This window comes from Glycine soja, chromosome 17 (genome assembly GCF_004193775.1).
Source record: "Glycine soja cultivar W05 chromosome 17, ASM419377v2, whole genome shotgun sequence".
NCBI lineage: Eukaryota > Viridiplantae > Streptophyta > Magnoliopsida > Fabales > Fabaceae > Glycine > Glycine soja.
This window is the reverse complement of record NC_041018.1, coordinates 12,973,738-12,990,315: the sequence shown is the minus strand read 5'-3', so window position 1 is coordinate 12,990,315 and position 16,578 is coordinate 12,973,738. Positions and strand designations below refer to the sequence as shown.

The 16,578-nt window shown below is 33.9% G+C and overlaps 1 protein-coding gene and 1 pseudogene across 1 annotated transcript; one reads left to right on the top strand and one right to left on the bottom strand.

Annotated features, from left to right (window-relative positions):
• Window positions 1–1,214: 1,214 nt before the first annotated feature.
• Window positions 1,215–3,477, bottom strand: LOC114391454 (annotated as a pseudogene).
• A 6,113-nt stretch (window positions 3,478–9,590) lies between these two features.
• On the top strand, window positions 9,591–13,388 carry LOC114393210 (aluminum-activated malate transporter 14-like). Its single transcript, XM_028354472.1, has 6 exons — window positions 9,591–10,091; window positions 10,547–10,699; window positions 10,918–11,190; window positions 11,627–11,745; window positions 12,107–12,244; window positions 12,705–13,388. The coding sequence occupies exons 1-6, from the start codon at window positions 9,785–9,787 to the stop codon at window positions 13,332–13,334; spliced, it is 1,620 nt and encodes a 539-aa protein (XP_028210273.1). The 5' UTR covers window positions 9,591–9,784; the 3' UTR covers window positions 13,335–13,388.
• The last annotated feature ends 3,190 nt before the right edge of the window (window positions 13,389–16,578 follow it).

Here is a 16,578-nt window from a genome sequence, read left to right as displayed (position 1 = left end):
GTACCCCACTACCTAATTCATCCAAACCTTGAATTTATGAAGCATGCTTTCATAAAGTAAAAACAAGAAAGTATGAACATTTAATTTTTTCCTGATAAAATTTAAAAAAACTTGTTCTTGAAACCAGAACAAGACTGAAAAATTATGTATGATAGTTAATAAAGCATTTGGCTATTATTGTGTTGTGTGTGTTTGGAACCTCCACTTTCTCTCTACATCTACTAGAAGCAACAAGAAGTTAAATGTGTGTCCAAACACACTGGAAGTAAGTTCTCCCCCCTAGATCGGAAAACGTTCATCAATTTGTACCTTTAGGCACTTCCCTCTATTGAAAGATTGAAAATGACCCAAATAGGTCAGTTAGTCGCTCCAAAGTTGTCTCTGAGGTAGACCTTTTGAAAGACTACAATCATAAAAAAGGAAAAAGAATCAAATACCAATGTTAAGTAAAAAAAGTATGACATCCTCATCTATAATGCTTAGAAGTAAAAACAATAAAAGATAAACTAGAAAGAGCGTACAGATTCTTTGTTGGCAGAACCATATCTACTATGAATCTGCATAGATGACAAACCAACCATTACGAACATAATTGACTTGAGAAAGTATTAAATGGCAATAAAACATTTCATACCCACCTTCAATGAAAAGTTAGTTAAATCTAACAGAAGCAACTTTGCCTTAAAGTAGTGAGCTAAAGCCTTGGCAAGCATTTGTTGGTAAAGTTCTGTAAGACAGTACTGGTGCTAATCTAGCAAAAACAGGTTCAAGCATTGGAACCGATTCAAATGGGTATATTTTCATTCACGAAGTTTATCACTTTTGGACCAAGCACTGACACACACACTTGCACACCCTTCAAGGATGACTTCTCACCTGCTGCATGTTGGTGAAATTCAGATAAGTTATTCCCAATGCAACAAAATTTGAGAGCATCGAGCAAAATGGGTTTTGCCCCATCAATTTTAAAATTGGAAGACACACTAATCCTTATTAGAAATAATATAAGAAACACATAACATCAAACAAAAGAGAATCCAGTTAAAATCCTGGCTGACATAAGCCAAAATATGTTTTTATTACATGATAATGATAATAGATAGAGTAATTGTTATTTAATGTTGGTCCACATCTGTAGCAAACAACATAGGTTAAAATATATGTATCCAAAGCCAAGTTACTTGTATAGGAAGGCAACACAAGCATGCAACTTCTTAACCAGTGTTTTGCATGCCAACAACAATACCTTTCATTGTCAAAATACGGGTATCCTCCATACCAGGAGCATAATCACTTGTAGGTTTGAATTTCACAAGCTCAACTGCTGGCTTGCTTGATTCCATGTAGCCTTTGGATCAATGTGGCCTCAACTTCACATGGTAGTCAGGATCACGAAATCGCTTCAATGTGTAGGCTTGCAAGACATTAAGGGTTGTAATGTGCGAATCGTGAAGTCGAAGTATTTGCTTCAAGTAGGGGTCTCCTTCAAGGAGATTTTTGTGTCCAGCAACCTAAAAACAAGAAGAAACAAAGTTGGTCATTAATTTACTATGAAAAATATTAAGTCATTTTATCTTCCAATTTTTTCTAGGACTAAGCTAGAAAATAAATCAAAAATGCATATGATACAACTAGAGAAAAAAGAGAAACTATAACTGCTTCCTGTTGAGCTTTCAATATATAGTCAGTTTGTCATGCATGGTACCATGGCATGATGGCATGACAGTCACAAAATGCTGAATCAACATATAGAAATGGAGCCTATAGAAGTAATAATTGAATACCTGGAGGAGAAGGCTCTTGGTTTCTTCAAACATAGACATTAATCGCTTGCCAAATGGCCACAGTTCCTCTGACACTAGGAGTTTGTCATAAAGGGCCGCAATACCAGGGTCTCCCTTGGCGAACAACATCTCAACCAAGTCAAGGCTGACCCTGAAGAAACCAAGTTGATATATCCAAGTTGTTTTTAACTATTTTTTTAGCTATGAGCATGACCAAGTTTCTGATTTAACTATTTTTTAGCTATGAGCATGACCAAGTTGATATATCCAAGTTTTTCATATATCTCACTGATCATTCAAATATTTAATTTGTAGGCACTATTTGTCTTGTTGTTTGCATCGTCATCACAATATTTGTTGTTGGACATTATACAGATCATCATCACAGGTACAAAAGTTTTTCATAAACTTTTGATGCTAATTTTTGTTACCAATGCTTTTCTATGTTGTTGTCTATGATTAATGACCAATGCTTTATGTACAAGTTTTGTTCATCATGAGTGAATCTTAGATTCCCGTTTGAGATTGAATACAATGATTCTTGTGGACAGTTTGCATTAATCGTTGTATTGAATCTTGCATTTTTTGTTTAGACAGTTTGGGAAGAGCCATATTTTTATGGTAGATTCATGTGTTTATGTTAAGATTGTTTTGTTTAATTTGATGAAATTTCAATACAATGCATTTCTAGTTGTTCTCTGAGTGCATACTTGATTGTCAGAGAATTAATTTCACTACTTTCATGTCGTGTACTTGGAGATCAATGTGAAATGCTGTCAAAATTTTGTCAAATTTAACAAAAGATACTTAACCTTGACTTATGAATTTACCATAAAAAATGTCTTCCTGAATGGGATAGGGCCACTCCTTTAATGAAAAAGTGAGATTTTCATGCATCGAATAACTTTGTGAGTATCACAGAGTTATTATTTAGATTGATCGCAGTTGGATGAACAAAATTTGCATGAGCCCTGCGTATGAGGAAGGCGTGAAACAGTTCTTACAATTTGCTTTTGAAAGAAGTCGACCATATGAGGACGAAATTATTTTTGTCCTTGTATAAATTGTTTGAACGAGAGATAGCAGATACTCGACAACATATGGGAACATCTGTTGTGTGATGGAATTAAGAATAATTATAGAACGTGGATATGACATGGTGAATTGACAGACATGTAGAGTGGGTCCCAATTTGAACAGTTTAATGTAAAAATTGGAGATCACTTGGAGGATATGATTTGTGATCTTGGACAAGAGTCTTTTCAGCAAGCACATGCCCTTATGTATGATACATTGCAAACTGATTCAAAGAAGCCTTTGTATCCAGGGTGCAACAATTCCTTGGCCTTATTGTTAGCGGTGTTAAGTCTGGTTAATGTGAAGGCCAAATATGGGTGGAGTGACAAAATCTTTAGTTCGCTGCTTCAATTAGTGCACCATATGCTTCCAGACGAAAACACGTTGCCAAAAAGTTACTATCAGGCCAAGAAGATATTGTGTCTGATGGATATGGAGTATCAAAAGATTCATGCTTGCCCCAATGGTTGCATATTATATAGACATGAGTTTGAAGAAATGCACAAATGCCCTAGGTGTGGGATATCACGGTACAAAATGAAGGATGATGACGAGTGTAGTAGTGACGAAAACTCAAAGAAGGGACCCCAAGCGAAGGTGTTGTGGTTCCGATCATTCCAAGGTTTAAGCGTTTGTTTGCTAATGGAGACGATGCAAAAGACCTTACATGGCATGCAAATGGGAGAAACTGCGATGGAATGCTCCGTCATTCGGCTGATTCCTCCCGCTGTAAGAAGATTGATCGTTTTGTATCCGGATTTCGGCAAAGAGGCAAGAAATCTTAGGCTTGGAATTGCCACTAATGGAATGAATCCATATGGCAATTTAAGCACCTAACACAGCTCGTGGCCAGTTTTGCTAGTAATTTACAATTTGTCTCCTTTGTTGTGCATGAAGTGAAAATACATAATGTTGTTTATGATGATATTGGGCCCAAGACAGCCAGGAAATGATATCAATGTTTATCTTAGTCCGTTGATTGAAGACTTGACAAATTTGTGGGATGAGGGGGTTTCAATGTTTGATGGGTTTCAAAATGATGATGTTGTCTATGATGATATCGGGCCCAAGATAGCCAGGAAATGATATCGATATTTATCTCAGTTTGTTGATTGAAGACTTGACAAAGTTGTGGGACGAGGGAGTTTCAGTGTTTGATGGGTTTCAAAATGAGACTTTTGATTTACGTGCAATGCTTTTTTCTACCATTAATGACTTTCCATCATATGAGAATTTGAGTGGGTACAACTTTAAAGGCCATCATGCATGCCCCATCTGTGAAAAAGACACAAGCTACATACAACTGAAACATGGTAGAAAAACAATATACACTAGGCATCGATGTTTTCTGAAACCTTATCACCTTTACCAGCGATTGAAAAAAGCATTTAATGGAAGTCAAGAGCATGAAACTGCATCGATATTGTTAACTGGTCACCAGGTCTTTCAGCGAGTTCAACACTTAAATACTATATTTGGGAAGACCCAAAAGAAGGAAAAAACTAACACTTGCATATGGAAGAAAATATTGATTTTGTTTGATCTTCCGTATTGGTTAGATCTAGATGTTAGACATTGTATTGATGTTATGCATGTAGAGAAAAATGTATGTGGTAGTGTCATTGGGACGTTTCTTAACATTCAAGACAAGACGAAAGATGGTTTGAATACTCGTCAAGATCTAGCTAAGATGGGTATACGAGCCCAGTTACACCCAAGGTCTGATGGTAAAAAAATATACTTGCCTCCAGCTTGTCATACTTTGTCTAGAAAGGAAAAGATGAGTTTTTGTCAGTGTCTGCGCCGTATAAAAGTCCCACAAGGATACTCTTCAAATATTAAGAGCCTTGTGCAATTGAAAGATCATAAGTTGATAAGCTTAAAGTCTCACGATTGTCACATCTTGATGCAACAATTGTTAGTCGTGGCTATACGAGACATTTTTCCTAACAAAGTCAGGCTTGCCATAACTCAGCTGTGCTTATTCTTCAATGCCATATGTAGCAAAGTCCTTGATCTTATCAAGTTATATGAGTTGGAAAACGAGGCTGCCATTATATTGTGTCAGTTGGAGATGTATTTTCCTCCTGCTTTCTTCAACATCATGGTTCACTTAATTGTTCATCTAGTCAGAGAAATCAAATGTTGTGGTCCTATTTATTTGTGTTGGATTTACCTGATTGAGCGATACATGAAGATCTTAAAAGGATATACAAAGAATCTACACCATTCGGAAACATCTATTGTGGAAAGGTACATTATAGAAGAAGCTATTAAATTTTGTTCAGAGTACATTGAAAAGACAAAACCTGTCGGACTTCCCGAGTCTCGCCATGATAAAAGAGTGAGAGGTAAAGGTTCAAGAGGACTGCATGTTATCACTCCAAGTGTAGAAGATTTACAAGTAGCTCATTTGTATGTATTGAAGAACACTAAGGAGTTTTGCCATACATACTTCACCATAAAGGTTTAGTGAAGGAAAGTAATCTAAAAATTTTGAAGAACAGGTTGTTGAAAGAGCATAACAAGACTTTCCTAAATTGGTTTAAAGATACAATCTTTGGTGACAATAATGCTTTTGACACATTAAGAAAGCTAGCAGATAGGCCTAAAACAAATGTTATAACTTGGCAAGGATACGATATAAACAATTATTCCTTTTATACAAAAGCACAAGACGAGAAAAGTATAATGCAAAACAGTGGGGTTACCCTAAGGGCTAAATCTCAACACTTCACTAGTGTACATGATGACAATCCCTATGTAACTTCCATTCCTTACTTTGGCTTCATTGAAGAAATTTGGGAGCTTAACTATGTTAAATTTACTATATGTGTTTTCAAATGTAAGTGAGTTGACAGCAATACCAATGTGCGGACCGATGATGTAGGGTTTACGTTGGTAGATCTTAAGAAACTCGCTTACCAAAATGACTCTTTCATCATGGCAGAACAAGCTAAACAAGTATTTTATGTTCAAGACCCCTGTGATGAAAGGTGATCAGTGATTCTACACGTGAAAAAAATTGGTGTTAATGTTAAAGATGATGATTCACACATTGATACTTATGTTAGTTCTTTGTCCACACAAATGTCGCCTAACATCGTCAGAGAAGAAGAAGCTGATGATGTTCATGCTAATCGTAATGATCATGATGAAGGAGAATTAATTAACATCAGCTAATGTAATTTTTTATTATGTACTTCATTTTATTCCATTAAATTACATAAGCTATTGAGTTTTGTGATAATCTTGAAAATTAATGTTTTTTTCTTTACAGGCAAATGACTACACCACCCAGTTCTCCTCCTCCTCTTACTGATGCAACATCACATTCCCCTTCTACCTTGAAGCAGACAAAAAAAGTCACACGCTTGAGATCATTGGCTATTATGCCAGTTGGGGCAGAGAGACCCTTGGTCCATATGGATCATGCGACTGGGAAAGCCGACGGTCTCCACAGAAAGAAGTTAAAAACATATTTGGGGATCGTTGCTCGTGATAAGGTGGATGTGACATACAAGAATTGGAAACAAGTCCCTGCTACCCAGAAGAATTTGATATGGGAGGATATTCATGTATTTTATTTAAATGTTGCATGTTGTTTACGTGATAAGGTGGATGTGAGATACGAGAATTGGAAACAAGTCCCTGCTGCCCAGAAGGATTTGATATGGGAGGATATTTAGGTATTTTACTTAAATGCTGCATGTTGTTTATTAACAATAAAATTGTAATTTATTAACAATAAAATTTAATTTCCGTTTGTTCATTAAATGCTTTTTTTTCAATTAAAGTGTTCACTGTAATTAAATTATGTTAATTAACTGTGTTGGATAAAAAGGGAGTTGTGGGATCGGCAAAACCTGCAAATAGGCTGGATCATGATGTCGATGATCCCTTATATTTGATGACATTGATCATCCCACAACTTTTTCTTACGCCGATGTAGGTTATGTGGGATGCTACCGTGTTTGTGGTATTTAATGACAACTTCTCCTTGTACATAAAACATGAAGATATGTCTAAAATAGCACAAGGTGGTCAATGTCTCAGCATCTCTGTTATACAATTGTGGATTCTGTAAGTCAGTTTACATTATTGTTTATTATCTAATTTATTGTTTTAAATTCATACATAATTTACTTTATTTTAACAACAATAGGCATATGATTGAGACAAGTATGCGAGCGGGGAATGTCGATGTGTATGGATTCCTCGAGCCACAGTCCATACAAAGATCTAGGTAATCACAATATGAATCATAAAGTTATATTAAGAACTGAATGCAAAATTCAAAGAGGGATGTGTACCCAAGAGCCTACTTAAATGGATAAATTAAATTGAACAAATGAATTTAAATAATGTATAATAACTTATATTGTTCTTCACTGCAGGGCACATTGACAAATGGTCGTTATTTTGTCTAAGGAAAATGTTTTCATTTGGTTTTGTTCGTTGCATAATAGGCCAGACAACTACCTCAAAGGAATTATTAATAGGTCAATTCTATTTTTCAATACATTTTTATTAGCATTAGTCGGGAACATCAGTATTTTAATTGTACAATACGCATCCATGTTTGTATTGAACAATGCTTTGAAAGGACTTGACGATACTTCACAAAGTAAATCCAAGGCTGCTGCCAAGTGGATTGTTATTAAAGTAAACCATTTACTGTGTAGACTAATTTGTACTTGACATTAAATATCTAAATTTCATAATGTATTTAGGGTAATAGACAAAAAGGAAGCACTGAGTGTGGGTATTACGTCATGCATTGGATGTCAACTATAATCTTAGGAAGTTTCAAGAATAATTGAGAAATGATAATTGTTTAATTCAAACATATTTCATTTTGTTATAATTGACATTATATATTATTAGCTTTTATTTTATTATATCATGCAATATTTCAATGATACTAGATCATTAGAACCAGAGACATTGAAGACACTTCACATCCAGTGGGCAACCTATTATTTGAAAGTTAAAAATGAAACAATTAGTGTTTAAGTAATTTTGGAATTGTAGTTTAGTTAATTTACATTTTTTACAATTCATGTTATATGCACATTAAATATTGTTTTAATTCATAGTAAATATTCAATTTTTTTATGGAATTTCTACTAAAAACTATTTGAAAACAGAATGAAAATTATCTGTTGTGGTTCTGCTTTTAAATTTGCAGGTTAATTTGGGGTTATTAAAAAAACAGACAACACATTAAAAAAATTTAAAAAAACAACATCGATTTTTAGTAAAATCCGATGTTGTATGTATATATTAACATCGATTTTTTTCAAAAACCGATGTTAAACTTCAGTCACAACATTGGTTTTTATAAAACTGATGTTGTTGTTGAACATACAACATCGGTTTTTATCAAAAATTGATGTTGGTTATCACAACATCGATTTTAAAAATCGATGTTGTATGTATAAGTTAACATCGATGTTGATGTGAATATCGATGTTACTATATAATATCGGTTTTTAAAAAAACTGATGTTGTATTTTTATGTTAATATCGATTTTGGATAACTGGTGTTAACGATATTACTTTCAACGTCGGTACTTTCAACATCGATTAATAACCGATGTTGAAAGTCATTAATAACCAATGTTAAAGCTCTATTTTCTAATAGTGATTAAAACTAATTTTATAAGGGATCAATAGGATGAAATTAATTTTTTTTTATAAAAATATCATATAGACATATTCATTATGTCATTTTATAGTTTTAGCTATTTTAACAAATAATTTTATCATATACATATAATTTAATAAGCTACTAGCTCAATCACAATCAACTTTTAGTAACTAGATTTCAATTAAGATTGTGCTCGATAAAACTAGTTGAAATATAACTTATTAAATTATAAGTGTTTGATAAAATTAGATATTGAAGTAACTGAAAAACATAAAATGACAGAAAAATAATAAATCATGATTTATTGAAAAAGAATAATAAAAAATTTGATAAATATATGAATGATAAAAAAATGAAAAAATATAAAAAACTAAAAGTTAAAAGCTAACGTTTTAAAAAATATTACTTTAAGTTTCAAAAAATGTTAGAACCTCCTAAAACGCTAATGAAAAAAGTTTGTTTACTTGACACTAACACAAACTTTTCAGTTAGTGAAAAAAACTAAAAAATAACTAAAATGTCTTTCAATATTTATCGCTCAAGTTTTTAAGTTTTAGCTAGCTTAATTTCAACTAATTTTTCTTTTCTGGTGCAATAATTTCATGTAACTTTTAAACTTCATATGCCAAACATGTCCTTAGGGTATACCAACAAAAGATATAATAATAGTTCCATATTTTTATTAGAGAAAGATTATGGTACAGATTTTTTTAGTAACTGCAATTTTTGTCCTTGACATGTTTTATGAAAAAAGTTCCAAATGTTCATTGCAATGAATGGGAACGTAGAGATGAAGTTGCTACAGAACAAAGTAATTATTGCCTACGCTGGAAAACGGTATGTGTACGTTGAAAGAAATTTAGGCCAATGTCATTAGTACTAGCATAATCAGGTTTCCACTTGCTGATATCAACTGTAGTATAATTAGGTTTATACCACTTGCTGCTGTCTAATTAAGACTCAACTCTAAAGTCTGGTGCACTTTAATGCATGGCATGTGAATGTTGAAATGACATCAGCAGCTCCTCCCTGAACCACACCATATAAAGTCCATGCTTCACGAAGAGGGAACTTTCGGGGGGTTCTCTAAAGTACATATAGAATCCCCACTGTCTCATAAAAAAAAATATTATTTCCTTTTTTCTTCTTTGAATATCTCCTCTATTGTGGCCACATGCTTTTGAGCTGAAATAGCAAACACCAATTGGTTATTAGCCTCTTAACTTGTTGCATTTGGATTGTCATATTCTTTTCCCCTTCGTTAGGAACTATGGTTACTAAAGTTCATGCAGGGGTGGAAATGGCAATGGCTGGTCATGAGAGTGGAAGTACTGGGAATTGGAGGAAAAAAGTGGTTTTTATAGGTGACCAACTGAGGAGGTTTCCTAGTTTGGCTTGGAAAAATGTTTGGAAGATGGGGCGTGATGATCCAAGAAGGGTCATCCATGCATTCAAAGTAGGTTTCTCTCTCACTCTTGTGTCTTTGCTCTATCTCTTGGACCCAAGCTTCCAAGGGATAGGAGAGAATGTTATGTGGGCTGTTATGACTGTCGTCGTTGTCTTTGAGTTTACCGCAGGTCAGTTTGTCTCAAAATTCAAAGTTTCTAGTTTTTTTTTTTTTGGTATAGAGATTATTTTTTCTAGATAACTTTGTTCGAGCCGAATATAATTATTATGAATGACAAAAATTTTTCTATAAATATTTAGTGCAGCTCCATGGTTAGCACTAAAATCAATTGATTAACTTCGTGCTATTTGTTCCGTGTGCTAAATGATATCCAATTTTTTAATAGAAGAGTTGTAGACTTATAAGAGCTTTTTTATATGTTAAAAAAGGAAATACTTTTCTAAATTAAAAAGCTAGTTACTTATAAATCAGAAACTAATCTAGATTGAGCATGGTAATACATGGGGTGCAGTCATCTTTGTCCCTCGTTCCTGTAATTGAAAAATTGTGATTAAAAATGAGCTATGTTAATTACAGAAACACCTAGTATCATGGCCTCAATTTCTAACATTCTTTTGGTCGCAGGGGCAACTTTATGCAAAGGGCTGAACAGAGGATTGGGGACAGTGATTGCAGGAGCACTGGCATTTTCTGTTAAATATGTTGCGAATGGATTTGACAATGGATCTGACCGCGTATTTCATGCTCTTTTCATTGGAACCACCGTTTGTATAATAGGTACAAGTTTAATTTTAGGTTGAAATATGTTTGTGATGCCTCATATATGCCAACTTTTGCTTTTGATTCTTAATAAAAGTCAATATACCTCAGGGATCACAGACACATTTAAATCTAAATTTTATATCTAAGTCTCATGAGTCATTACTCAAAGAGTCAATTTTTTTCACTATTTCCTAACTAGTCTTAAAATATGTGTTGTCATTTTGTTCTGGCAGGTGCTGCAACCAGTTATATGAGGTTCTTCCCCTACATAAAAAAGAATTATGATTATGGGGTCCTTATATTTCTCTTGACCTTCAACTTGATAACTGTTTCGAGTTACCGGACCGAAAATCTCTTCAAGATGATATACCAGCGCTTCTACACCATAGCCATAGGCTGTGCCATATGCCTTCTGATGAGTCTATTGGTATTTCCAAATTGGTCAGGGGAAGCTCTCCATAATTCAACAGCTTTCAAGCTTGAAGGCCTAGCTAAATCTATAGAAGGTATACAAAATCATAACATACATAAAGCATCAATATTTTACAAGTTATTTATTTCCTTTTATTACAACTTAAAAATCCATGAGCAAATTACTGCAACACTTCTTGAGATTTCGTGTAATTACACGTAATCTCACCCTTTTTAATTTTCCAATACTAAATCCTTTTTAAGTTTAAAAACATTACACTAAAACATTTTTATATGTTTAAAAATATTATACTGATATTTTCTAAAACCTAACACTAATGTCTCCCCCAAGGGAGATTGGGGGACAAAAATAATAGTTAAAAAAATAAGAATACTTATGTAATTATAGGAAATCTTATGGAGTGTTGCTATAATTTGCTCAAATCCATGTTTTTTTTCAAAGGCAAATATCAAACTTCTTGGGTTATATACTATAACTTAACATCAGTCTAATCAACGAAAATTTTGCAGCTTGTGTCAACGAATACTTTAACGGAGAAATGGAAGCCTCTAATGATAAAATATCATCTGAGGATATATACAAAGGTTACAAGGCTGTTTTGGATTCAAAAACCACTGATGAAACACTGGTAAGCCACCCATTTGTTTTTGGTTCATTTTAGGACATCCCTAGCATAATTAAGCTATTAAAAGCTGTACTTTCAAGAGAAATTCTGCACACCTTATACACACAAATTGTGTGCGCTGAGCCAGAAGAGTTTTAATGTAGTGGTATAATAAAAGTGAACAACTTTAGCCTTTTTAATATTGATTGAGTCATCTGAGTGACAATGTAATTATTTTTTAATACTATTGGTACTATATTGATTCATTCTAACTACGTTTTATTAAATATCCGTATAAATCTTTTTGTGTCACAAATATATCACATTGCAAAAGATAATATATCAGTCTCCTGATCTTCTAATGGTTTTGTTTTGATTTGTGTAGGCATTACATGCAAGTTGGGAGCCAAGACATTCATGTCACAAATTTCCATGGCAGCAGTATGTAAAAGTTGGAACTGTTCTTCGTCAATTTGGGTATACGGTGGTAGCCCTACATGGCTGTTTGAAAACAGAAATTCAGGTAACTTATGTTTGACCATTCATTTATGTGAAGGTGCAACTCATCACAACTTTACCATTCAGATAGCACATTGCACATCTCGCTAATCCTAAATAACAATGACACTACTTTTATACATGTGACAACTACTAATGACACTTCTAAACAGTAATACAAAGTCACCGACACAAAATAGTTTGTTATTATTACTAGTAAACCAAGGGTACTCAAAAGAAATGCAAGAAAATGGACCAGTATTAGTTACTTTTGTTAGAAAGTCTCACGTTGTCTATCTCAACTCTCAGAGTGACAACTTATATATTAAACAACTTCACTTTTATCAATTGGATTTAAGATGAAATCAACAACTTTATATCACCCCTTTACAAATTTTACTAAGATAGGATGAATAATTCAATTTTTCCTTAATACATTATGATATGTGCAAGATTTTTCTCCTAAATTTGGTATTTTCTCTCAGACACCGCCATCTGTTCGAGTCTTGTTCAAGAACCCTTGCACAAGGCTTGCATCAGAAGTATCAAAAGTGCTAATAGAACTTGCCAACAGCATAAGGAACCATCGTCGTTGCTATCAAGAAATCCTCTCAAACGGTCTTCAAGAAGCCCTGCAAGACCTCAACACCGCCATAAAGTCTCAGCCTCGACTCTTCGTAGGCACCTCAAGTGACAGCCAAGACTCCGACATGTTGGCCATAGCTGCAGCCCACGCAGCGGGGCTAACAAACCAAGGAAATGGCTCACTATCAAGTGCTAAAATTGACTCTCCAACCTTGCAAGAGTGCAAAGCACAATGCATTGAACAACAACAACAACCAAAGGAAGTAGCAGAAAGAAAGGTGTTGAGACACCAACTGAGTATAATCGCGATCACTAGCCTCGAGTTCTCGGAAGCCTTGCCTTTTGCTGCATTTGCATCTTTGCTTGTGGAGACAGTGGCAAAATTAGACCTTGTTATAGAAGAAGTTGAAGAATTGGGGAGATTAGCACGCTTCAAAGAGTACAGACTCGATGATAAGATTATTGTCACTTGTGAGACACCACGAGTTGATATATTAGAAGACCATATACCTACTCGTGGAGCAGAATAAAATATATATAGGAGGAGCCTAGGAAATGCATTCTTTCTTTCTTGTGTTGGAATATGTTTCATCTTTAATTCTTGGTTTAATTATTCATTTAGTCCCTATAATTTTCAAATTTATCATTTTTAATCTATATAGTTAATAAGTGAATTTTTTAGTCCCCAAAGTTTATATTTTAATTCTCAAAAGGTCTCTGCAGTTAAAGTTCTTTAACTAACGGAGTTAAAAAAATTTAATGGCATAGACCTTTTAAAAATTAAAATGTAAACTTCAGAGATTAAAAAATCTACTTATTAACTATAGAGACTAAAAGAGATAAGTTTGCAAATTATAGAGACTAAATGAGTAATTAAACCTTAATCTTTATTCTTTATGCGGAAGTTAAAAAAAGTCACAGGTCTATAACCTAGGACAATTTACCAAAAGTCTTAGGATCTATAACGTGTTTGATTATTAATGATTGGATAAAATACCTAATCTATAGTTGGTTCCTAATCTAAGTGTTTTACAATAATTGTTATAAGATTTTTGCGGTTATTCATCACGAACATGATCAATGACACTATGGTTCTTTCTCCACCGAAAAGGCTCTGTATTCCTCAATGAGATCTTCGTGACTCTTCAAATGGGGAGAAAAGAAATCATGTGTGACTACTCGATATATTAGAGACCATAACCTTCTTTTAGCGTGTAAACCTAATAGGGTTTTCATCATTCTCTAATGAACCAACACTGACATCTACTGATTTAAACTCATATCATCTTATTTAGTAATCCAACAGACACACTTAATTTGATCACATAAAATAAAACTCACTAATGAAAAATAGTTAATATAATTATCTTACAATATTAAATCACATTAATTATTGGAAGAGAAAATTTCAACATCTTGGACATGGATTATTTTGATGATATATATACACAAATGTTTTGATTATGTTTTAATGTCAAAAAAAGAATTTGCTGAATGTCATGATGGTATAGATATATTTAATGATATAAAAGGCATAGCATAGCATAGATACATCAGACAGTGCATCATGGTAATTTTTTTTTCTTTTTGACTTTCCATAATATCTTCTCATTTACTTGATAAGACTCAAAGAGCAACTTTAGTGCCAGATCTTGAGCAAGAATTTTGAGCTCAAGATCTGGTCTTGTGTGGATCTTGCAATAAAGGTGTAGTAGAGATCTTCAGGATAGAGAATGAGTTCTTATACAAGAACCCTGAAGATCTCTACACAAGCTTTAAAAAAACAAAAAATTACTTAAAAAAACCAATAGACCAAGTGCAACCCGCGGGAAGAAGAAAAAAATGGAAGATCGAAAAAAAAAAACCAATAGAAGAGGAAGAACGAAAAAAAACCAACATACCTGGAGGCCACAGAGTGGAGGGAGGTCGGCGAGGGGTGGAAGGAAGAAGAAGAAGGGGAGAAGGAGGGGGAGGGGCCGAAGGAGAAGGAAGAAGGGGGAGGGGATGAAGAAAAAAAGAAAAAGAGGCAAAAGAGAGGGAGGAGAAAAAATTGAAAAAAAAAAGAAATGAGAAAGTGGACGTTGGGGAAGGAGAAAGGCACAGTGAAAGTGGTCACTGTTACTGTGTACACAATAACATTCGAAAAATTGGACGAAGGAAGTGTGAATGGTCGGAAACAAGTGTTTAGCACAGTGAAAGTGGTCACTGTGTACACAGTGACCGTTACTATGTACACAATAACATTCAAAAAAAATTAGATGAAGGAAGCGTGAGTGGTCGGAAATAAGCGTTTAGCACACTACAACGGTCTGAAAAAAAAATATGTACAGTATAAATTGATTCAAATAGTAACAATTTGTACACCCAATTGTCATTCTCATTTTTCATTTGTAAACCTTTATTTTCCAAATTCAAGCTCAGTTAATTTTTTTCCCAAATGGATCCAAATTAATTTGATTGACAAAGGTATATAAAATTTTTACAAAATTACAACATGTCTCCTTCGACCCAAGATTTACAAAATCATCCTCCTTTTTCCCCCTCCTTTTTTACCACCACTACCACCAAATTATTTTATGTCAAACACTCAAACCCCTTCTACTATTAATTCTCAAAGTTTGTAAATATCTCCTTCAATACCAGCAAACAATCTTACGATGGTTTCAAATGATGAAGTTGGTCTGCAATTTCCACAATTTTCTACCCAAATTGGGCTAGACGAGATCGCCATTAAGGAAATATGAATGTCTTCGACAAAAAGGAAGCTTCGACTCACCTTTGCAGTTAAAGAAGATACACACCTTATTAGTTCATGACTCAACATCTCAATCGATCCAATTGTTGTGTTGGTCAAGGAAAAGAACCGTTTTCATTGAGAGTCATGAAAAATTACAACAAATTTTGAGGTAAACTCCATGAAAGACTAGTTAATCAATTGTAATCACGATGACAAAAAATTAATCTGGGCATTCAAAAATTCAAGGATCGTTACAAGCAAGTGGTATCATTGAAGAAAAGTGGTTCCACTAATAACGATGTCATGCTTAATGCATATGACATTTGGAAGGAAGACAAAGGAATCAATTTTGGATTGAAACATGTTTGGCAACTTTTGAAAGATCAACCGAAATGGTTAGAACAGTTTACTGAAAATTGCTCTAAAAGGATGAATATTTTTGCATCTAGGGCATATTCTTCATCATCTAATCTAGAAAACACTAGTCGAAGATGCTGAAGTTGACACATCGTTTCTAATTGTTCGTCCAATGGGGCAAAAGGAAGCCAAAAGGAAGAGCAAGGGGAAGGGAGTGGGAACATCTATCAATCCTGTGGACCTGAAGGGTGTGGAGGAAGCAATGAGGGAAAAAAATTTCTCAATGCCAAACTAGCAGCATTAAGGGAGAAAGAATTGGAAAAGGAGTATTACGCCATTCTAATGAATGACATATCAACAATGTCTGAAACTCAACTCAAAGACCATCAAGCCTTTTGTAAAATAATTTGTATTTTTAGAAATCATGTTTGACTTGTTTTTTTAACCATATTTTAATCTGTTAAATTTTTTTAATTTGTAAAACTAGCCATTATAAAAGTAGTCGTTACAAAATTAGCCGTTATAAAACTAGCCGTTTTGAAACTAACCATTGTACAATTTGCTATTTAATTATTGAATTCTCATTCTTTGTTGTACATTTCCTTCAAACAATATTCTTCTTTCACTTGTTTGTGCAATCAATCGTTCATACAATGGTTCGAAATAATGACTTCGACAAA